This window comes from Equus przewalskii, chromosome 16 (assembly GCF_037783145.1).
Source record: "Equus przewalskii isolate Varuska chromosome 16, EquPr2, whole genome shotgun sequence".
NCBI lineage: Eukaryota > Metazoa > Chordata > Mammalia > Perissodactyla > Equidae > Equus > Equus przewalskii.
The window spans coordinates 19,332,876-19,355,106 of NC_091846.1; the positions used below are offsets into that span (position 1 = coordinate 19,332,876).

At 47.8% G+C, this 22,231-nt stretch overlaps 1 protein-coding gene across 16 annotated transcripts in view; it reads left to right on the plus strand.

Annotated features, from left to right (window-relative positions):
• Positions 1-21,955, plus strand: part of ATP7B (ATPase copper transporting beta) — a 111,387-nt gene extending 89,432 nt beyond the window's left edge. For 12 of the 16 annotated variants that reach the window (XM_070578781.1, XM_070578783.1, XM_070578782.1 and 9 more), the window contains 9 exons: positions 2,737-2,931; positions 4,974-5,156; positions 6,513-6,681; positions 7,916-8,059; positions 9,561-9,703; positions 11,500-11,703; positions 11,801-11,918; positions 13,191-13,293; positions 14,771-21,955. In XM_070578781.1, the coding sequence (XP_070434882.1) occupies positions 2,737-2,931; positions 4,974-5,156; positions 6,513-6,681; positions 7,916-8,059; positions 9,561-9,703; positions 11,500-11,703; positions 11,801-11,918; positions 13,191-13,293; positions 14,771-15,041 (1,530 nt within the window). In that variant the 3' untranslated portion in view covers positions 15,042-21,955. The remainder of the gene's footprint in view (positions 1-2,736; positions 2,932-4,973; positions 5,157-6,512; positions 6,682-7,915; positions 8,060-9,560; positions 9,704-11,499; positions 11,704-11,800; positions 11,919-13,190; positions 13,294-14,770) is intronic. The other 4 variants (XM_070578789.1, XM_070578790.1, XM_070578793.1 and 1 more) reach the window with 2 other exon arrangements.
• The last annotated feature ends 276 nt before the right edge of the window (positions 21,956-22,231 follow it).

Genomic DNA, 22,231 nt, shown 5'->3' on the forward strand with positions numbered 1-22,231 from the left:
CCATTACATTTTATTTGCTTGCTTCACTTATTGGCAGCAAAATCTTAGCCAGGGTACAACAGTCAGCCACTCTACTTCTGCAGGTTTTTATTAAAGATGCTCATTACTTTCTAGTTAGATAATTTCATAGTTGTCTCTCAGTTGTAGTACTTAAAGCATTTACATTATGCAGTATTGTCCGTTTTTGAGATTATGAGGTACACATCATAGAAGATAGGTCACTTAACAATTTTGATGGTATAATAATATTACTTAACAAATTTTAAGAAAAATATATTTTTGCTATGCTTATAAATACCATCTTTAACCTTGCAGCTTCCCGAGCAATGCTAATAGCTTTTTAATAATTAAATATTTATTAAAAATTCTGTATGAGGCAATGGAATATACATTTTTGAGTCTAAAAAGTGGATAAAGAGTACTATCTTAGGAAATACGGTTTTATCAAACTCCAAAAAGTGGAAAGTGCAAACAGGTTTTTTTCTTCAGAAATAAAGCTGTATACACCAGTATTCGCAATTGGGGGTGATTTTGTCGCCCCAGGGACATCTGGCCGTGTCTGCAGACATTTTTGGTGGTCATGACTGAGGAGGGGCTGCTACCAGCACCTGGTGGAGGAGGTCAGGGATGCTGCCAAACATCCCACAATGCACAGGACAGACCCCACAACAAAGAAGTATCTGGCCCCAAATGTCAGTAGCACTGAGGTTTAGAAACCTCGATATACATAAAAAGCTAATGGCCCACTTAGAGGGTATTTGATAACTGCCCAGTGACTGGAACAGTGTTTTACCTTGCTTTTAAAAATATCTCATGCTTAGCCCCGTCTAGTGTGTATTTTACCTTAGAGCAATAGAATAAGAAACTACAAATATGGGATGGATAATATTTTTCTCTTAAAAAATTTTCTACCCATAATTAAAGGCCTATCGTCTATTCTTGGGGTACATATCATTCACTCAGATTTCATTTTCCCTCTCAACTTTCCTATCTTAAAGTGAAAACTGATTAAACACTTTCTTGTATCTAAGGGGACCTCGGTGCTTTTAAGAGTAACCTGTGACTATATTCCTAGAAGTTGCCAGTGGCTGTTAAGGCACCTGACTGCCTCAAATTTCTGTTTTTGTGGGAGAGCAGCTCATTGGCATGTGGCTGTGGGAAAACTCAGTCCTAAACGAGATGGAATGTGTGGCTTCCTGCTGTTCCCTGCCTTTCTGTCTTACTTTGGCTTCTTTTGTTTTTATCTGCAATATCAGGGAGGATGCTGGCAAATGAGGTACTGCATGTTCCTTTAAGATATTGTTATCACTCTGCTGTCTCAGAATCATTTGTAGGCACAAGGTTCCTGTCAACTTCTAGAAGTCTAACCTACCCTATTAAACTGCCAGATGTTATTTTGACAAGGATTACTGTCTTTTTTTAAAAAAATCACGTCATCTTTGTCTCTAAAAAATAGCATTATGTCTTAAACATCATGTCCCTCTACCTAAATCCAACTGTTTCTATGGAAATTAAGCGACCCTTTAATAATGTATCTTATTTTAGAATCCTTGCTTTGAAAATCAAAGAATGAAGTGTAGGTGGAGGCCGAAGAGCTTGTGGTCTGTGTCCTCGATTTAGAACATATGCTTCTTACTGTGATTAAGTGAACACAGTGTCTCTTGATTATACTCCAGAGACACGACCCATTTCAAAAAATAAACTAAGATAACTCAAGATGTCAGAATGCAAATAATAATACCAAAGGTGCCACCAGGTAACTAGAAAGGAGACCCATATTTTGCTTGTTTTGGATTTGTAAAGAAAACAATAGTGAAAAACAGAAGAAAATAAAGATGGCTCCAAATCCCATCGCTAGAAGTAACCGTTTTTCACACTTTGGTGAGTGGCTCTCAGTATTGTTGAAAGGCTGTATACAGATAGAGGCAGATAATTTTGCACTCATTAAATCATGACACATGCCATTTTGTGCTTGCTTTTTTATTCAGCAATGTTACTGATATCTTTCTATGTCAATAAGTATAGATATATGTCATCATTTCGGCAGTTGCATAATATTCCATTTGCTACACCACACTCAGAATTTGATTAACCAGTCCCCTGTTGGTTGTTTCTAGTGTTTTGCCATTACAAAAAAGCGCTGTGGTAAATATCCTGGTATCTTTTCCACTTGTATGATTATCACCTTAGGGTAGATTCCTTGGAGACCTATAATTTTTTAAAGCTTTCATAATAATGATAAAAATAGTAATGATGATGTGATAGTTACAATTTCTTAGATGCCTCTCCTGTGCCAGGTGTTGTACTGTGTGTATTTATATATCTGTTTGTATGTATATTAGCACATTTAGTCCTTACAACAACCTGTGAGATGGGTGTTGTTATCTCCATTTTGTATGGGAGGAAGCTGAGACACAGAGAGGCTAAATTAGCGTCAGAGCCAGGACCGGTCCAATTCTGGAGTCTGCTCTTTCCCCTGTCAGGGATTTTTATGAGACTCTCCTCTCGTAATGCCTTTCTCTGAGGAAAGCCTCCAGGGTCAGGTTGGAAAACTGGGGTGCAGCACAGTGAAGTGAACCACCAAAGCAGAGCAGAATGCAACAGTGTTTCCTAAACCACAGCTCATCACGCTGTCTCAGGTCCCACTGCCTGCGCTGAAATGTTCTTTTGTGATTAGAATTCTGTGTGATTCCTCATTTAACTCGCAGCCTGCATCTGTCTCTTTCCTCTTTTCAGACCCCCAATAAGCATATCTCACAGGCAGAGGTGGTCATCCGGTTTGCGTTCCAGACGTCCATCACAGTGCTGTGCATCGCCTGCCCCTGCTCTCTAGGCTTGGCCACACCCACGGCGGTCATGGTGGGCACTGGGGTGGCCGCCCAGAACGGCATCCTCATCAAGGGAGGCAAGCCTCTGGAGATGGCCCACAAGGTTGGCCTTGTGCTGTGGTGTTCCCAGCTGTCCTTTGGGGTCTTGGTTAGGATGATTTTGTAGCTGTATACTATGTGTTTTTTTTTTAAACTTAGAGAGTCCTAGTGAAAATAGTATCCATTTAAATTTCATATTAAGAGGAAAATGTGAAAGAGGCCCAGGGGGGTCGCACTGTTAAATAAAACAAGAAGCCAGGACTGACCGGGAATGAATATAGCAATAGCCAACAGTTATAGAATCAAATACTTTATAAATAATAATTGATTTAATCTCAGCAGCAGCTCTGAGGTGGGTGCTTATTATTCCCGTGTTACAGATGAGGGAACTACAGCGGGAGGAGGCTGGGTAACTTGCCCCAAGGCCTGCAGCTAATAGGTGGCAGAGTGAGGATTCACAGCCAGGTCGTTGGGCTCCAGAGAAAAGTACCAGCTCTGCATCCATGTGGTTAGCGGAGGGGTCCTGACCATGGGGAGTGGAGTAGTGGGCAAGTGTTTGTGCAGAATCTCCCTTTGGCCCAAGATACCAGTCCCTAACCTTCCATCCTTCCATTTACTCATTCGGTATTTGTTAAGCATTTCCTACGTGTGGGTCCTGTGCTAGGCCCTGTCAATGGTCATGGTCCTCAGTTCTCAGGGAGCTTAGAATTTAGTGGGGAGGACAGATATGGAGTAAGTGAACAACAAATGCTATGAGAGAGCGTGAGATGCCGTGAGGACAGGGAGCCCAACCCAGGCTTGTGTGTGCTGATGGGGCTTGAGGGCGGTGGAGGTGGTCGGGGAAGGACATATCAAGGTTAATCTGGGACCTGACAGCTGAGCGAGAGTTAGCCAGACAACAGAGGTTGGGAACAGCCTGTTCCGGCAGTGTGAACGGCCTGGGGAGGCTGTGCTGCCATATCACAGACTCTATAGATCAGAGACTGGACTTTTCCCCACCATTGTATCCCCAGCATCTTGTCCAGGGCCGAGCACATTGAAAGCACTCCACAGTTATTTGCTGAATAAATAAATGAGGAACTGAAAAAAAAGCATTGAGAGAGAGAGAGAAACTGACAGGAGATTAGGCTCTTGAGGGAGAGAGAGGCCTTGAAGGTTTGGTACAAGATTCAGAACTTAACCTAAAGAATGGCAGGGAGCTTTGGAGGGCTATGAATTGCCAATGTGACTGGATTACATGTTGGGTAGATCATTCTGGCGGCAGAGTGAAGGACGGACTAGGAGGCAAGAATTGTTGGAGGAAGACCAGTTAATAGCGTTGAGAGGGCTCCGTTCAGCATCAGAAACAGAAAGCTGGATCTAACCGTGCTTTTGGGACCCAGCGTGAACAAAGCAAGCAGCTAACCTTATATAGGGTTTGGGGCAGTGTGGAGTTCAGGAATTGATGGGCTTTCAGAAGTGGGTGTTCGGCTGTCTTAGTGCTCAGCTGGCCTCTGGACCTGGAGGCACAGGTACTGGAGTGTGGTTGCTGCTGACTGGCTGAGCCCAGACCCGTGGGGACTGGTGCAAAGCTGCCATGACCTAGCGGGGTGGGTCTAAAAACTGTCTCTGGTGGTTACTTGTTATTAAGGCCAAGGAACACCCGCTTCCTTTCTTGAACTTGGCGTGTGAGAACTCTCTTCTCAGTGGGCTTTTGCTCTCTTCAGGCCAGAGAAAACAATGATTGGCTTGACAGACAGCAGTGCAGAGACAGGCAGACTCCCAGGTCCTGGCTCCTGACCTAACAGGAAGAGAAGTCTGCGTGGTGTTACTGTCCAGGAGACGGTGCCATGCCATCTCCCGTTAGGTTGGAGTGAGAATTTCTGGCTCAACCCACTGAAGGTTAAGCCACAGTGTGGATTTGTTTACTGGGTAGAGGGAAATGATGTCTGCAGTTGGAGTGGTTGAAGCCCGTGATGGGTTGCAGAGGATTGTGTTAGGAAGTTATGAAGGAGTACTGCTATCTGCTTGAGGCAATGTGAGTGGAGCTGTGCCTCAAGAGCGTGTGGACTCTGAAAGTCCTTTCCTTCTGTGTTTGTGGTCACTGAGATGTGGTTGTTTTGGCAGATAAAGACTGTGATGTTTGACAAAACTGGCACCATTACCCATGGGGTCCCCAAAGTCATGCGGGTCCTCCTGCTTGTGGACATGGCAGAGCTGCCCCTCAGGAAGGTTCTTGCTGTGGTGGGGACTGCAGAGGCCAGCAGTGAGCACCCTTTGGGCGTGGCAGTCACCAAATACTGTAAAGAGGTACGTGCACCTCGGTATTGCTCGTCCCCTTGCTCCTCCCGCCTCCTTCTCCACTCTCGCCGGCTGGGCTGGAAGCCTCCGACTCTTTCCTCCTCACATGCTTTTCTCCCGGCTGCTGTTGGCACCTGAACCAGCGACCTTTGAGGAGGCCTTGGCTTGTGTGGTCAGGAAAACCACTTGGCAGGCTCCTCTGGAGCAGGTGGAGATATGGCTCGCAGTGGTAGGTCCCCTGTCATGTTTCCAGATCATCAAAAAGCTGTTAACAGTGTTAACAGTCATTTGCTGAGCTATGCTCAGGACAACCAAAACTAGTAAGATGTGAACTCTGCCCTTTGGGAGTTCAGTGCTTTATGAGCGCTTAGTGCAAAGGGATACTAAAATGAATGGGGTTTCAGGGTGAGGGAGGGAGAAATCCACTCAACTGGGATGTCTGAAATGGAGAGGAATGAGCAGCAGTGAGCCGGATGCCCAATGGGTTCGTGGCACAGTTAATGGGGAAGCATTCACTCATCCTCTCGTCTCTCCAGATGAAAGGTCCTGTTTAAGTGTTTTCTGTTTTCAATCTGAATATAGAAGCATCAGGATGTGCCAGAATATTGCCCTGAAAAAATTTAAAGAGTCTGAGCAAATATGATTATCAGTAAATGTAGGAAGGTGACATGGATGCCTTAAAAAAAGTTGACGGCTCTTCCTGGACAGAGAATCTTCCAGAAATCTCATTTCATGGTTTGGCTTTCATGTAGGGTCAGACAGTCTGCCATTTCTCCTCTCACCCTTGATGTTTCAGGAAGAATTCTGCTCACCCTCAGTCAGCCTTCCTGTGTTTTGTTAACCCAAATGAAAATAGCTCTCCTTTCTTTCTCCTGCTGGGTCGCCCCTCCTCCCCCTCCAGCGTCTGTAAATGGGCAGTTATCTGTTGATAGCCTAAAATGGCTTTGTTACCGCTTACCTATTCCATCATTTTTATGAAATTATTTGCAGCATAAACGTGATATTTTTCCTCTCTGGCACCTTCACTCCCCCTCACCCCCTGCATTTGCTGAGTATTGTCCTTCTCCTTTCTAGCCTGCAGCCTGTCCGATATCATGAGGCAGCCACCTAAGGGGAGAGTTTAGGCTGTTGAATTTTGTTCGGTTTAATGATTACAATGTCTGTATGAGATGAGGAAAAGAATTCCTGTCCGTAGTCGCTCTTGCCACCTTTCCCTGCTCTTCTCCTTCCCGTCTATCCCTTCGCTCTTCATTCCTGGTGGCCACTGCCCTCTTCCCTGCCCTCGCCGCCATCGTCTCGGTCCTGCCTCCCTCTCAGCTCACCTCTCTGTTTTCGGTTCCTCTCCCCGTCTCCCTTCCTTCACAGGTACTTGGAACAGAGACCCTGGGATACTGCACGGACTTCCAGGCTGTGCCAGGCTGTGGAATCGGCTGCAAAGTCAGCAGCGTGGAAGGCATCCTGACCCACAGCGAGCACCTGCCAAGCGAGCGGACCGCTCACCTGAATGGGGTTGGCAGCGTTCCCTCGGAAATAGGTATCCCCGGCCTTTGTCTCTGCTGCTCAGCCGGCCGGGGCGGCTTGGGCCAGCTGGGTCAGGTGGCCTTGAGCCAAACCACAGAGAGCACCTCGCCAGCACGCCACCCTGGTTCCCGACTGTGGAGGAAGGTGGCTCCTGGCTAGTATACCTCACGCCTGCCTCGCCCAGGAAAGCCTGTAGTTTCTCTGTTGTTTCTCTCTTTCATACATCTGGATCTTGTTGCTGATGGTAGACAAGGTAGTATATTACTTAGATTCGTAGACATCACTTATCTGCTCTGTAATCTTGAGTCCCCTCTTTCTTCTCCCAAGTTAGTCCTGCTTCTCATAAGCTACAAAGTAGACAGATGGGAATTCTACTTCTGTTCTTCCTAAACTGGAACCTCCCATGTGGTGGAACTCTGATGGGATGTGTCGTATTTACAGAGCTGGCAGCAGTCAGGGAAAGCAGATGGAAATGGTCTGCCCAAGCATGCTTGGAGTGACAGCTGCTTATGATTAACAGCCTTTCTTAGTCTAAGGATAGCTTGCTAGCCATCGGTGTGAGAGTCTAAAACCCCCAAACCAAAGAAACCGATCTCTAGTGTTTCCTCTTAAGTATGTTGGTAGTTAAATCTTGATTTAGATTTTATTGTTAGAAGCCATCTACCACCTTCTAGCAATTTAAAGCCTCAGGATGACCTTTCCATTTAGCTTCCAGGGACTGGTCCTTGTAGTGACGCCTAAGTTAGTGGCCCACATGGTTAAAAGGTGACAGGTGAGAGTCTCACCTGGCCTTTTAGGAGGTATAGCTTTAAAACATTTCATAGAAGTAGACTGCCTAATGATTTGCTTATTCTCCGTGGGTCATCTATACCAGGCAGTGATGAATCTAGGCTACACTTGCTTTTGGTGCTGGACAGATACCTAATTGCTTCTGATCCCTGTAGAAAAAGCAGCAGAGAGACCTTTAAAGGCAAAGGAGGACACTACATAATTTTAATATGTTTATAACATTTTCATACATGTAGTATGTACGTGTTAACACCCCACCTTAATTCATACCACATGTTCTACACGTTATACTTTCTCCCTGGTCCTTTAATGATGGTGTTCCGAGAGGCACTTACTAGGTTATCACTTTTCAGAATGATTAAATGGATATTTTGCTGTTAAAAGGATTCCATAGTTTTTCGTACTTTCTCACAGTGAAATTGGACTCTTTGGGAATAACCACAAACTCTTTTGTACAGATGTGGCCCCCCAGACCTTCTCTGTGCTGATTGGGAACCGTGAATGGATGAGGCGCAATGGCTTAACCATTTCCAGCGACATCAGTGACGCTATGACAGATCATGAGATGAAAGGCCAGACGGCCATCTTGGTGGCTATTGACGGTATCACTCTACTCACACCTTCGTTCTGCTTTCTCAGAAATGAAGTTTCTTGAGCCAGCCCTGATGGCCTAGTGATTAAAGTTCGGTGCACTCCACTTCAGCGGCCTGGGTTCAGTTCCCAGTCACAGAACCACACCACTCATCTGTCAGTAGCCCTGCTGTGGTGGCGGCTCACACAGAAGGACTAGAGGGACTTAGAGCTAGAATATACAACTGTGTCCTGGGGCTTTGGGAAGGAAAGGAAAAAAAGAGAGAGGAAGATTGGCAACAGGTGTTAGCTCAGGGTGACTCTTCCTCAGCAAAAAAAAAAAAAAAAAAAAGGTTTCTTGGAGATATCAGACAAAAATAGATTCCTCCTTTTTAAAAAAAAAAAAAAATTCCCCTCCATTAATTTTAGGTCTGTTTTCTGGAAGGTTGTCTTGTCATTTTTTCTTCCCTTCATTCCGAGTCCTAAGGCCCTATCTCTCTATCTCCGTCTTCACCACCAGAGCCAGCTCTGCTCTGGCATCAGTCTCAACTGTCTTCACCATCACTGTTTGCCTCTGTCCAAGTTGGCAGTTCAGAGTCATCCTTCTCATTCATCACTGCAGATGAAACACAATTCACTTTGCAAGAGGTTTAACTGTAGGGTACCTTCAAATGCTGAGATCCCTGTAACTTTTCAGAGCTTCTCAAGAATGCACGTATCTTAGCACTCAGATTATATCTTGCCTTTACATCTCTTACTTTGTTAATGTTAGTTGCTGCAAGTAGAAGTAAAACTATATGCAAATAAGAAATGATGATTTATGTTGCTGTATTTTGAATGCTCCAGCCAAGTACATCCTCTTCGCCCATTCTCTTTTTCTCCCTGCTCCCACCGCCATGCTTCTCCTAAGTCCTTGTCGACCTGCAGTCCCCTCAGGTCATCAAACCAGAGTCAACTCAGCTAAAGGAGGCGTGCCCTCACCCACCATGCAGCCTCACCCATCACCCCTCAGTCCTGGAAGGCCTGCTGGCTTCAGTATCTAAAGATTCACTCCAAAAAAGAAAATTCTATGGAAATGTTGTCTGTAGAAAGAGACAAAAAGGAAGGATTGATTTTCTAGCTGTTAGGATAGTCGTCACTTTTTAAGTAACATTTGTTCTGTTTCTCATATTTTAATAGCTAACATGTGTTGAGTTATGAGCCAGGCATTCTGTAAATTAACAGATATGTCTTGCAGAAAATTTGGAAAATTCTGAGAGCTATAAAGAAGAAAATGAAATCATTGAGCATGCTCCCTCTCAGAGAACCACTGTTAACATTTTGATAGTCCTTCCAGACTTTTGTATGCATCTGTAAATATATGTAATTTTTAAAAAACAAAGTCAAAACCATACTATGTTATATAATGTGGTGTTCTGTTTTTTGCGTATAACATTATATGATGGAAACTGTTCCTGGTCCTGAAATATTCTTTGCTCCTGGGGCTGCACAGTGGCCTGCTGTTGTGTGCTCATCTGTAGGTGTTCCCTCCAGGTGTGCTCTGTGGGATGATTGCCATCGCAGATGCTGTCAAGCAGGAGGCCGCCCTGGCTGTGCACACGCTGAAGAGCATGGGTGTGGACGTGGTTCTGATCACAGGGGACAACCGGAAGACAGCCAGAGCCATTGCCGCCCAGGTAGGGGCCTGGGGCGGGGGTTGGGGACATCTTCCCCCTTTGAAATTACAAGTGATTTTAAGCTCTCAGAACCAATTTGAGGAAAAAAGTAGGCGCGAGTGTCTCTAGCACTTAGGCTTGCTTCTGGTTTTTCCTCCTTGCTGGGTGCTTTTCTCTCCACGTGTCTCTTCTGCTCTGAGCGGCATGGCGTCCCACAGGAGATTACTGTGCTACGGCCACAAAGATCACATCCCTGGGTCCTGGGTGCTGTAACTCATGCAAGACTGGCTGCAGCCCTGCAAAAGCAATTCCAAAGATGTCTATTTCCCAGTCTTTGCAATAAAAAGAAAAAGATCATGGTTTGAGGACTGAAAGAAACAGCTTTTAGCCTTTATGTTACGTGAATGTTCTGCCAGCTCAGCTTGTCTCATTCATGTGCACCAGACAGATGCCCAGATCCCCAGCATTCTCCAGCAGCACTTGGTTCTGAGTTTGGGCCGTGAGGACAGCACTGCTGTATGCCTGCCGGACTCCCCACACAGTGATGGCTCCAGTGCGAATTCCTGGAATTTACTTACTCCCTCCCCCTCCAAAAATATGTGCAAAGCGATATGCTTTCAGGAACAGATTGCCTCATAGGAGGGAAGCAGTGCTGTCTTGCTGTATGCTACCTTCCTTATTAACAATGGACTTGATAGACTCGATGGACTCGTGGAGAACCCCCCTTTCTGGTTAAAACTTGCTCATCCATTCCACGAGCACTTATTAAGTACCACCCACATGACAGACAGGCTACAGAGAGGAGTGAAGAGGCCACCTGCTCTCGAGTCCTGTGGGGGGTAGATCAGTGACCAAGTATAAATCAAATGCTTGATGCTCCAACAGAAGAGTACATGGGACACGTGGGAGCTACCAACTTACTCCTCAACCTTGCAGGGGCCAGGGACACCTTCCCGGAGAGAGGATGCTTGAGTGAGGAGTGGTCAGATAAAGAAGAGGGGGAGGGAGCCAGCCCTGATGGCCTAGCCATTAAAGTTTGGTGCGCTCTGCTGTGGCAGCTCAGGTTCAGTTCCTGGGCATGGAACCACACCACTCATCTGTCAGTAGCCATGCTGCGGCAGCATCCCACATAGAAAAACTAGAAGGACCTACAACTAGAATATACAACTATGTACTGGGGCTTTGGGGAGGGGAAAAGAAAAAGAGGGAGACTAGCAACAGATATTAGCTCAGGGTGAATCTTAAAAAAAAAAAGAGAGGGAGGGAGGGATAGGGAAAGGAATACTGGCCTTTCCAGGACAGAGCAGGCAGCGTGAGCACCACCTGGAGGCACAAAGCAGCAGTGAGTTGCAGAGCGTGGGGAGCTGAATGGTGCAGAGTCTAGTGCAGGCCTTCTGGGGCCTCAAGGCAGGGAGCTGGAGACGGGCAGAGGCCAGATCTCAGGGGACCTTGGGAGGCAGACCAAGGAGTTTGATGTTGTCCTAAGGGAATTGGGATCCACTGGAGGACTTTAAGCAGGAAAGTATTGTGACCAAAGGATGATTATTTTGGAAATACCACTGGGACAGCCTATGGAGAGAGTTGGGAGGCCAGGGCATGGGCCGGGAGACTGGCAGGGCCTTGGCATGGGAGCAGGGGATGAATTTGCCGTGTGACCTGCAATCTGCAGGGTTTACTGACTGGCATCATTGACTGGACCTGGAGGCCCGGGACCGGGGCAGGATGACTCACGGGTTTCTGCCACTGTCCCTATCCTTTGCCAACACAGGGTGTTATTGTATATTTATCTTTTGACTGCTGTTTTCCTTTCCTTTTAGGTTGGCATCAACAAAGTCTTTGCGGAGGTGCTGCCTTCTCACAAGGTGGCCAAGGTCCAGGAGCTCCAGAACAAAGGGAAGAAAGTTGCCATGGTGGGAGATGGGGTTAACGACTCCCCAGCCTTGGCCCAGGCCGACGTGGGCATTGCCATCGGGACAGGCACAGATGTCGCCATCGAGGCGGCTGACGTTGTCCTCATCAGAGTGAGCATGGCTGTCCCTTCCCCTGTTGTCCAGGTTATGGGAGCGGTGAGGGCCGTGGGACAGAGCTCCTGATTCACCGCGTGTTCCTCTCCTACAGAATGATTTGCTTGATGTGGTGGCTAGCATTCACCTCTCCAAGAAGACCATCTGGAGAATACGCCTCAACCTGGTGCTGGCGCTGATTTATAACCTGGTGGGGATTCCCGTCGCAGCAGGTAGGTGGCTCTCACCTGCTGTGCCACCTTCGACTGCAGCTGCCGGCCAGAAAGGCTGGTTGCTGCCGGCCAGGCTCCCGCCACACGTAGTGAGTAGCCACATTGCTGGCTGGCTGGCCAGAAGCATTGCTGAAAGAGTTGATTTTATTGTGTTCTCTGCTTTATAAGTCTCTAAAGGTAAATGAGGAAATGCAGCACGGACCCAAACTGTCATTCACTCTGCTCCTCTCTGAAAAGCTGGCCAAGATGCTTGACCGTTTATTTATCGTGGCTGTATTTTCTGAACCATTTATTAAGACATAAAACCTGAAAAAGAATCCTTATTAACAGTTAGGGGGCACCTGCTACACGATCAGCACAGGGAGTGATGTTTCTGAACCTTATCTTAAAAAGTAATCCTGCCCGGCTTTTACCCTGACTCACAGAAACGATCGTGGAAAGAGATGGATCTTTTCTGCTTCATAACTCCCCCGTGCCCCGACCCGTTGAATATTGTGTCGCCAGATAGGGAGAAGTCGCAGACACATCAGCAAGGGAAGCCTCCCACATGGGCTGAGACCTGTTTTTCAACAGGACTTTCCCGCCTCAGTGTCCCCTGTTGTGCCCGGGTGGATAGCGCTGACTCCCATAATAGATTAGCGTGTTCGCCTCAGCCTCCTGAGCCAGGTGGGCCAGGCAGGTGTACTTCCTGTCCCAGAGCTGGCTCAGGCGCTGATTCTCCATGTTTGTGCCTCTCCCACAGACCTTTGCCCATAGGTGGACTGAGTCTCCTGGCTCTGCCCTGGGGCCTCGCTCTCATTGCCCTTTCTAAGGGTGTTTTGAAGCCCTTCAGGGAAGACAGTGTGTAGACAGGGACTGCGGTCAACAGCAGTCTGTTGTCCAAGCACTCGCGCAGTCCCCGTGGTGCCTCAGGAGAGCTGGCTCTCCTGCTACTGCTTTCCCTCTGGCTCCCCGCCGCCCTGCCATTGTCCCTCTGGGTCCTTGGGATTCCCTGCTCCCCTGGAGCTCCGCCCTAAAACTAGTGATGCCGATTGTGGATGGTCCCAGGAAGGTCAGGGCTGGTGGGAGACCCCATTCCCCTTGACAGCGCACCCACTGCCCAGCTCTGAGACAGCCTACCTCAGAGGCCTGTGGACATGTGGTCACGACATGGCAGCAGGGGTTTCTGAGCCACCCCGAGGAGGAGAACTTCATGGTGGGCATGAGGCTGGGGGCCCCCTCCTTGCTGTATCCTCTGGGCTGCCGTGTGAGTGTTGTTCTTCCCTTGGCCAGGTGTCTTCATGCCCGTCGGCATCGTGCTGCAGCCGTGGATGGGTTCAGCGGCCATGGCAGCCTCCTCCGTGTCTGTGCTTCTCTCGTCGCTACAGCTCAAGTGGTGAGGCCCTCCGTGGCGGGAGCACAGTGCGGGCCGTATTTACTAGAGCCCCCCCAGGAGTCCCTTTCGCTTTGTATGCACGATGCAGCTTTGGCTCGCCAGTGCACCTCCTGGGCTGGGAATAGGTGTGTGCTGTGCTCGGGTTCCCACTTCATTCACCTGAGGCAAATACGGAAAGGACAGCCGTGAGTGGAGCCAAGTGTGTGTGTAAAGATTTATCAGCACCATAAGCAAATACAGTACACCCCCTTGTCCATGGGGGTTATGTTCCAAGACCCCCAATGGATGCCTAAAACCTCACGTAGTACTGAGCCTTATACATACTATGTTTTCTGCCTGTACATACCTATGATTAAGTTTAACTTATAAATTAGGCACAGTAAGAGATCAACAACTAATTGTAAAACAGAACAATTATAACAATATACTATAATAAAAGTTACTGTAGATCTTAGCAACTTCAGCATAAGATTTCTTTTCTTCTTAAGTTGAGAACTTTCACCTTTTCACTTAAAGGAAGCACTTTATGGCTTCTCTTTGGCATTTCCAAATTGTCAGCATCTCTACTCTTGCACTTTGGGGCCATTATTAATTACATAAAATAAGGATTCCTTGAACACAAGCACTGTGATACAGTCGATCTGATGACCAAGATGGCTATTCAGTGACTAATGGACAGGTGGCATCTGCAGCGTGGATAGGCTGGGCAGAGGGATGGTTCACATCCCAGGCAGGATGGAGGAGGATGACTTGAAATTTCATCACGCTACTCAGTGTGCAATTTAGAACTTCTGAATTGTTTATTTCTGGAATTTTCCGTTTAATATTTTTGGACTGCAGTTGCCCATAGGTAACTGAAATCGCAGAAAGGGAAGCTGTGGATAAGGGAGGACTGCAGTCATGTGGCGCATAACGATGTTTCACTCAAAGACCACATGTCCGACAGTGATCCTGTAAGATTAGTACCGTATAGCCTAGGCATGTACTATGTTATACCATCTAGGTTTGTGTAAGTGCACTCTATGACATTCGCACAACGCGATCGGCTAATGATGCGTTTGTCAGAATGTATCCCCATCGTTAACCGACGTGTGACTGTCCTGTAATTTACCACTTAACAGTCATTACGTGCTGGGCTGTTCTAGTTACTCTGTTCAAGGGCTGTTTGTGTAAATATATAGACCTGAGATCCCTGTATATTATAGTTTTTCCTTTTTCAAAAACGATGTGTATTTATTGATGCTTTCATGTAACGAAAGTTGATGGCAGCCTACCATGTGCCAGGTGTTTGGATAGGAAGTTTTTGAATCAGGTACACTTTTCCTGAACTCTAGGAGTTTAATATTCTTTCCTTTAAAAACGATGAGGTTTTGATACTATGTGTTATTGAGAGTCTTGGATAAAAGGCCTTCACCAGGCTTAAAAAAAGAGTGTGTGTCCAGAATGGCTCAACTGCTGTTGAATTCTTGCTTTCCAGCTATAAGAAGCCGGATCTGGAGAGGTACGAGGCCCAGGCCCAGGGCCGCATGAAGGCCCTGACCGCATCTCAGGTCAGTGTGCACATTGGCATGGATGACCGGCGGCGGGACCCCCCGAGGGCCACAGTCTGGGACCAGGTCAGCTACGTCAGCCAGGTGTCTCTGTCCTCCTTGACGTCCGACAAGCTGTCTCGGCCTGGCACCGCGGCCAACGGTGGGGACAAGTGGTCTCTGCTGCTGAATGACAAGGATGAGGAGCAGTACATCTGAAAGCTCCAGGCAGGTGCAGACCAGGGACCATCTCCTGGCTGAGCAGCCGGCCTGGCCCTCCCTGTGGACGAGGCTTGAGCCAAACAAGTAGAACACCAGCAGCCAGCAGCAGGATGGGCAGAGCGCTCTTCAACCTTGGGGACTTGCAGGCCCTGGACATCCCCCCTACAGCATGTGGCCTTGCCCAGATGTGGGTCCTGGGCAGGACCACTTTGCCTGAATCCCGCTGGCACAGGCACCAGGCCTCCTGGCCTCACCATGCTGTTGGCATCGGCCTCTCGGAAGCCTCTCTGGACCCTAGACGAGGCAAGGACAGTCAGCCCTCCTCGCAGACCTCTGCTGTAGTATTGGGGATGACGACTCGTGAAATGAGGAAGCTCATCAGGACCAAAAAGTTGGTGGGCCTTTCTATAGAACTCACTAAAAAGCTCGGTATTGGGCTCTTTTTGTCGACTCCCATGAGTATCGCGTGTCTGAGACCACAGTTTACCTCAAGTGCACCTGTTGTTTTCTGCTGGCACAATCTCTTTTCTGTCCTTGACGCTAGGGATCCCCCCGCCCCCATCGCCTTCGAGGGCAGGACTGGCATCCTGGTGGTCCCTGCTGCTGCTGTCCTCGGCGTTGCTCCAGGTGTGCTCCCTCGTGCCCTCCTGCCTGAATCTGCCCTCACACGCCTGGCCAGAGCTTGCCATGCTTCTCTTCAAGTTGAGGAGGGTTCTTTCTTGCCCACGAGCCACTTCCCCACGGAGCCATGGCTTCTCACCCCACAGAGTCGAGTGCTGTTGCTGATCATTGCTGCCTAGCTGGAGTGAGGGGCCCAGAGCCTGAGACTTGAGAGTCCAAACCCCGGCTTCCTGTGGAGTCCGGGTGCTCGGGTCCCAGGGCGCCTCTGGTGCTTGGCACAGGCATGCTGCGGGGGAGGCGTGTGCGTGCAGGAACCTCCTTGCACAGCTCCAAGAGCTTCGACTACATGGCCCGCTGTGTGACTGTCACCTCATGGAGTCCAACATAGAATTCGTGTCAGTGGTGCCCCTGGTGTTGTGCAGCTCCGAGGAAACGGCGACACCCAAATGAGAGGGAACCACAGTTCTCCTCCACAGACTTCTACTTCTGCACGCTGAGTTGGTGCCTTAGGAAAGGGGGGCTGTCCCAGAGGGACAGTCTGTTTCTCACTTTCAGCGGCTTATTGTGATTGCATGACTTCGGAGGGGCGGGAATGGGGCTGGTTTCAGACTCTGAGGTTGGTAGTGATTGACAGAACCACACGGGAGTAGGCTGGTAGAATGAGAATAAATTCTAAGGTGAAGCCCTTGTCAGACACACAAAATAATTTTAGTTATTTATTGAGTGTCAGTTATTTTCCAGGGACAATGTAAGTGCTTTTTATAGTTTACCTCTAATCCACCAAACCAGCAAAGTAGGTATTATTGTCTACATTTTATAGGTGGGGAAACAGGCTCAGAGAGGCCAAGAATCCTGCCTGGGATCACAGAGCCAAGACACATGCCAGAACAGGGCTCCACATCCGTGTCTGTTGGCTCTGAAGTCTCTGCTCTGCATTTGCTGCCGCCCTGAATGTCGGTTTGCTTGGAATGGAATATGATCAGAGTCATCTCTCCTTCCCCTTGGATCAGTCGTTTCCAGTTTTGCTTATAATTTACTTTTTGCTGGGTCTTATTCTCTAAAACCCAAGTGCAGGGTTTTGTTGTGTTTATTGTTTTCAGCCTTCCTTTCCCTCCCCAGCCCCTCCCACTGTGTGTCCCCAGCGTGTCCTTTCTGTTCTTGGCTGTGTTCAGGGAGTGTTCTGGTTTTCCGAGTAGACTAATCGCTGTCTAAAGAATCTAATTGTATTGATGTTTCAAAAAGCTTTTAAGACCGTAAACATCATGTCTATATGGACTTGAAAATATTTATGTGATTGCACAGAAAACAACCTTTTAGATATTTAAGTGTAGGAAAATTTTTGGCGTCAGATAAGAACAACTGCTACTTCAGAAACTTTCCATGCTGTATTAGAATCAGGTTTCTTTTTATTCGTTTGAAAGCTGCCTCTGGCTGGCTCTGTCTGAGGGAGAAGTGTGGTCAGGGCGGGTGCAGCGACATCCTCCGTGAGAACTTCCAGGCACTGGCTTGGCTCTGTCTTTTGGGGGGAGCGTAGAAGCATGGGATTTTAACAGTGGAGGATGTGAGGGATCAGAGAGAGCCCTCTGATCTGCCATCCCCAGCACCGTGTGAGCCCCTCTTCCAGATGCCTGTCTCACAGGTGTGTGGGTTGAACTCCGAAGGGCACCCTCCGTCGAGGTGTCCATCCCACTGGGCCACACACAGGCCCAGATTACCCCTTAGATGCACTTCTCCAGTTGAGGGTGATTGCAAAAGGCGATTCTCAAACCCACATGCTTTAATCTGGAGGGCTTGTTTTGGGTTCCTTGACCCTGAAGGAATGGGGCATGGGGAGTAGTCTGGACTCGGGGGCTCTGTGGGCAAGGCTCTATGGGCATCTTGGGGTGGTGGGAGACCCTAAGTGAGCTACACCTGAAGGTGAGGTGCCAGACTAATGTATCATCCAAACCAGGGCACTTTTAAGAGTGAAAGGAGGTGCCGTTAATAATTATATCAGGACAAGTAGCCTAATCCGGGGCTACCCAAGCAAACTGGGACCTGTGGTCGCCTCCCTTAAAAGGGAAATGGGCAGGGGCAGGCCCCGTGGCCGAGTGGTTAAGTTTGCATGCTCCGCTTCGGTGGCCCAGCCTTTTGCCGGTTCGGATTCTGGGTGTGGACATGGCACCACTCATCAGGCCACGTTGAGGCGGTGTCCCACATGCCACAACTAGAGGGACCCACAACTGAAATATACAACTATGTACTGGGGGGATTTGGGGAGAAAAAGCAGAAAAAAAAAGATTGGCAACGGTTGTTAGCTCAGGTACCAAGCTTTAAAAAAAAAAAGCGAAATGGGCATTGTGAAGTCATCACTGACACAAACCATCACTGTAGAACTTTGTCCTAATTGTAGGTTTCACAGGCACGCTGGTGACGTAATCCTGTATCAGATTCCCAGATCCTCCCCCTCTATCGCATACTGATAGAGGCACTTCTCTGTAGAATCCCTGAGGTGATCCTCTTGTGGGCAATGTGACCACATAGTTAGAGACTCAGGCACGGTTTTGTCCCACCTGCTGGTGCACTGCTGTGCCCTCCAGCATACCCTGTAGGACTTCACGCCAGGCGGGCCTGACCGCTTTTCTGGACGCCCAGGTATGGGAATTCCATGTTGTATGCGTGTCCCGTTGTGGAAAGGGAGGGTTGATACCACCCCAGGAAAGGATTCCATTTCTTTAGAAAAGAGGTGCTTTCTAACACTCGAGCACATTTCCCTGATGATTCCCTATGCGCCAGGATAAAGCATAACATCTGTCGGTTCCTGGTAAGTTTTCAGTCTTAACACCTTGGTGAAGAATTGTGATGGGATCACTTTTTATATAAACAAATATAATAATTCTAGTTGGGTTTTTTTTTTTTAAAGATTGGCACCTGAGCTAACATCTATTGCCAGTCTTATTTTTTCTTATTCTTCTTCTCCCCAAAGCCCCCCAGGACGTAGTTGTATATTCTAGTTGCAGGCCTTTCTGGCTGTACTGTGTGGAACGCCTCCTCAGCATGGCTTGATGAGTTACGTCCACACCCAGGATCCGAACCAGTGAAACCCTGGGCCGCCAAAGCAGAGCACGCGAACTTAACCCCTCGGCCACAGGGCCGGCGCTGAATAATTCATTTTTTTTTTTAAATGGCACCTGGAAATTGACATGTCATAAAGTAGATTCCCCAAATTGGTCTAGTTTACTAAGGGAAAAAAAGTGACCTTTATTTTAAGAAATTAAGTATAGACCAAAATCAGCCAATCAAACAGGTTAGTTAGGAAAAGATTATTTCAATTACAGAAGGATTTTTTTTTGCTTTAAAAATTCATGTCAGTATTTCAATAGATAAATTCCCTAATGCATATAAAATTCCTCTTGAGTTAGAAAAATTTTATTTGCATGCAACTTTCACTTAACTGCCTCTTTTGTTTTTTTTAAAAAAAAAGGCAAGGAATGCATATACAAAGAAATGCTTTCCGCAGCTCCTTGGGCTGACTCCGTTTCCCTTTCACCTTACCTTGGTGTGTGGGAAAGCTGATTTGGTATTGGAAAGTATTGTGAAGCTGGTAGGAATGAAACCACTCTACTTTCTTCATTTTCAGACTCAGCTTGGTCAGGGACATCAACACCATTGTTTGCGATCATTCCAGGGGAGATGTCTACTTGTCTGCTCTTTTCCTTTGTGTGAAGACAATGACAGTGGTTGAAATTACAGGATAGAATACGAGAATGTTAAATAATGCTGCAAAATCCCAGAATCTCCTTTATTCTATTCCAAAAGATGAATAAACTTGTAAAATCCTCCAAGGGCTAAGATGAAAACAAGAATTGATGGAAATTTAACATTTTTTTTTCCTTTGAAAAGGAAATGGCTATTTCTTCTTAATATAAACATTATAACTGCTTATAGCAAAGATTTAAACATGCTTAAATCTTTGCTATAAGGGGAGGGGAAAGGCTGCCATAATACTCCCAACCCAGCCTCCAAAAGTAAGCCCATGGACATGGTTTCATGGAGGGATGTCCTCTGTGGGTGGACCACATTAGGACACTGAGGGAGCAAAGCTTGCCTCCCCATGGGGAACCCAACTCCCTGACCAAAGTGAGAGGTGCAGTAGTGGGCCCTGGGATGGACCTGTTGTGAACAAAGGGAAGAAAGTTGCCATGGTGGGAGACAGGGTTAATGGGTCCTGACAAGATCAGGCGACAGACAACATTCAAATTCTGTGAGGCTACTGTGTGCTGGGTGCCCAGGTAGGTTCTGTCACTCTTGCTCAGCTAGTCCTCACGTTGGCCTTAAGAGCTATTTGCATCACTATCCTATTTCCACGGATGGGAGAACCAAGCTCAGGGGAATTGAACTGACTGTCCAGGAGACAGAGTTGGGGGCGGGTGCTTGGCTGCTTGGCTCTGGCTGCAAGAGCCCTACTCCATTGTGCCCCCTGGGTCTGCCCCTCCTCCCTGCAAGGATGATCTCGGGCACTCCCCTTAGCAGGAGAAGCTGGGCTTCCTCTGCACGCCTTGGTACTGTGCTTGGGGCAAATAAAGTGTCCTTTGGCAGGACAGTGTGGTTTATCTCAAGAGCCACCAGATGTCTCTCTGACCAAAACAATCTCCCAGTCTGCGGCTAGAACCCAAATTCTCTTGATCATTTTTTGATGCATCCGGAAATTCAAATAAACATCATCATGAAAATGTGAGAGATGGGGCAGAATGTGAGGCTGGAATTCAGCCCTGGCCCTGGGGTGCCTCTGAAGGAATGGGGCATGTGATGTATTTACTGTGATGTATTTATACCTGTACTTGCAGCCCAGGGTTTCAGAGCCTCTTTAAGCTCAAATTTAGCCATGCAGAGTCCATTGTTGGGGTGACTCACCCATGAATTTCCTTTATCATCATGTGCGTCTGTGCTTCATACTCTCTTCTTACAAGTTTAGATATATTTTTTAAAGCTTGAACATTAAAAATTATATATATTTTTAAAGGCTCACAGTGATTTTCAGTGGCTCCAAAGCCCCAAGTTCTAAGACTCCTGTGTTTGCTCTGGGTTTGTAACAAGGCTTCCATCCCAGCGCCCTGGGCAGAAGTCTGTCCCCAGCAGTGTCCATTTACAGTGCTGGTAACTCAACCGTCCCCTGCCGGGGCCCCGGGGGTCTGCTTGATCCCAAGGAGGAGTTACCTGCCCCAGAACTCTATCTTCTCATGTCTTGAATGGGGAGTGCTGCCCTCTTTACTGTGCTGAGATACGAGGGTGGAAGGCGCAGGACATAGGAAACTCCCACACAGTGCAAGGTGGCTGATGGTCTCAGGTCACCTTAACAGGTAATGGACATATCATCCAGTCTCCTTTAGATCTTCCTACCTTGCCACAACATAAAAAAAACCAAAGTGTGATCTGGGCTCTCAGCTTTCTCATCTGTACAAAATGGGCGTGATAATAGTTTCTGCCTCCCAGGGTGGTGACGATATAATGAGGTCATCTGGGGAAAGCACATCTTGAACACCCAACAAATGTTACTGCTGCTGTTGTCCTTGATGTTGTGAGTGATGGTGACTGTATTCTAGGGACAAAAGCCAACCCACAGCCTTTCTGTCCCACGCAGGTGAAAACTGTCTGTGTGTTCCCTGGCTGGGCTGGAGCAGCGCCTATCTATGGTCTGCCTCTAAGACCTCGTGGACTGTGTAATTTCTTTAAAAGGAGCCGCCTTTGGCCAGCTGCTGTGCTCCAGGACGGACTCCTGGTTCTCATTTTCCGGTGGTCCTAGAGCATGCCCCTCTGCAGCATGCCCTGTGTTCCAGGAAGGACATTCCAGCAGGAGGCCATGCAGTGGAGGAGAAGCTAAAAGCACCAGCATTAGAGTTGGGCCCACCTGAGTTCAAAAGCCGTTTCTACCCCTTGAGGAAGCCACTCCGCCTCTCTGAGCTCGGAAATCAGTGTAGAAGGAATGAACTCCTCCTTCGTGGGCGTGTGAAGGCTGAATGGAATTATGGACGTGAATGCCTAGTGCAGGGCGTGGCACACGGTAGACACTCAAATCTAAAAGGGAGTTATCGGTGGAATGACACAGATAACGACCTCCCCCAGGAGGGGGCCCTGTGGGGAAGACCCCGGGGGAGGTTCTGGGATGGTCCTGCTCTGGGATGCAGGCTCTTAGAAAATGTTTATTGACTGTTTGAATGATGCTGGTGCACCGCGGGAATTAGGAAAATGAGCACAAAAGGTGCTAGTGAACAAGAGGTGCGAAAAAAATAAAGCGGTTTCTTTGTAACGTGTCATTTCGGGCTGGTTTAGAGGCGGGGTCTCGTCTCATTCACTGTGTCTGCATTACAGTTAGGAATTTGATCATTTCCCCCAATCTTTTTTGATGTCTTTCCTTCCTCTTCAGGGTAGAATTTTGATGATTCAGCTTTGGGGGCTAAATAGAAACCCAAGCACAGAGGTATGGTCTTTCCATCTCAGAGCTGCGGGGGGGCCTGACCTCATGTGGATTCAGTCACAGAATCACCTGCCTGTGATGGTCCACCGCGGGGGATGGGGGGAGAGCAAGG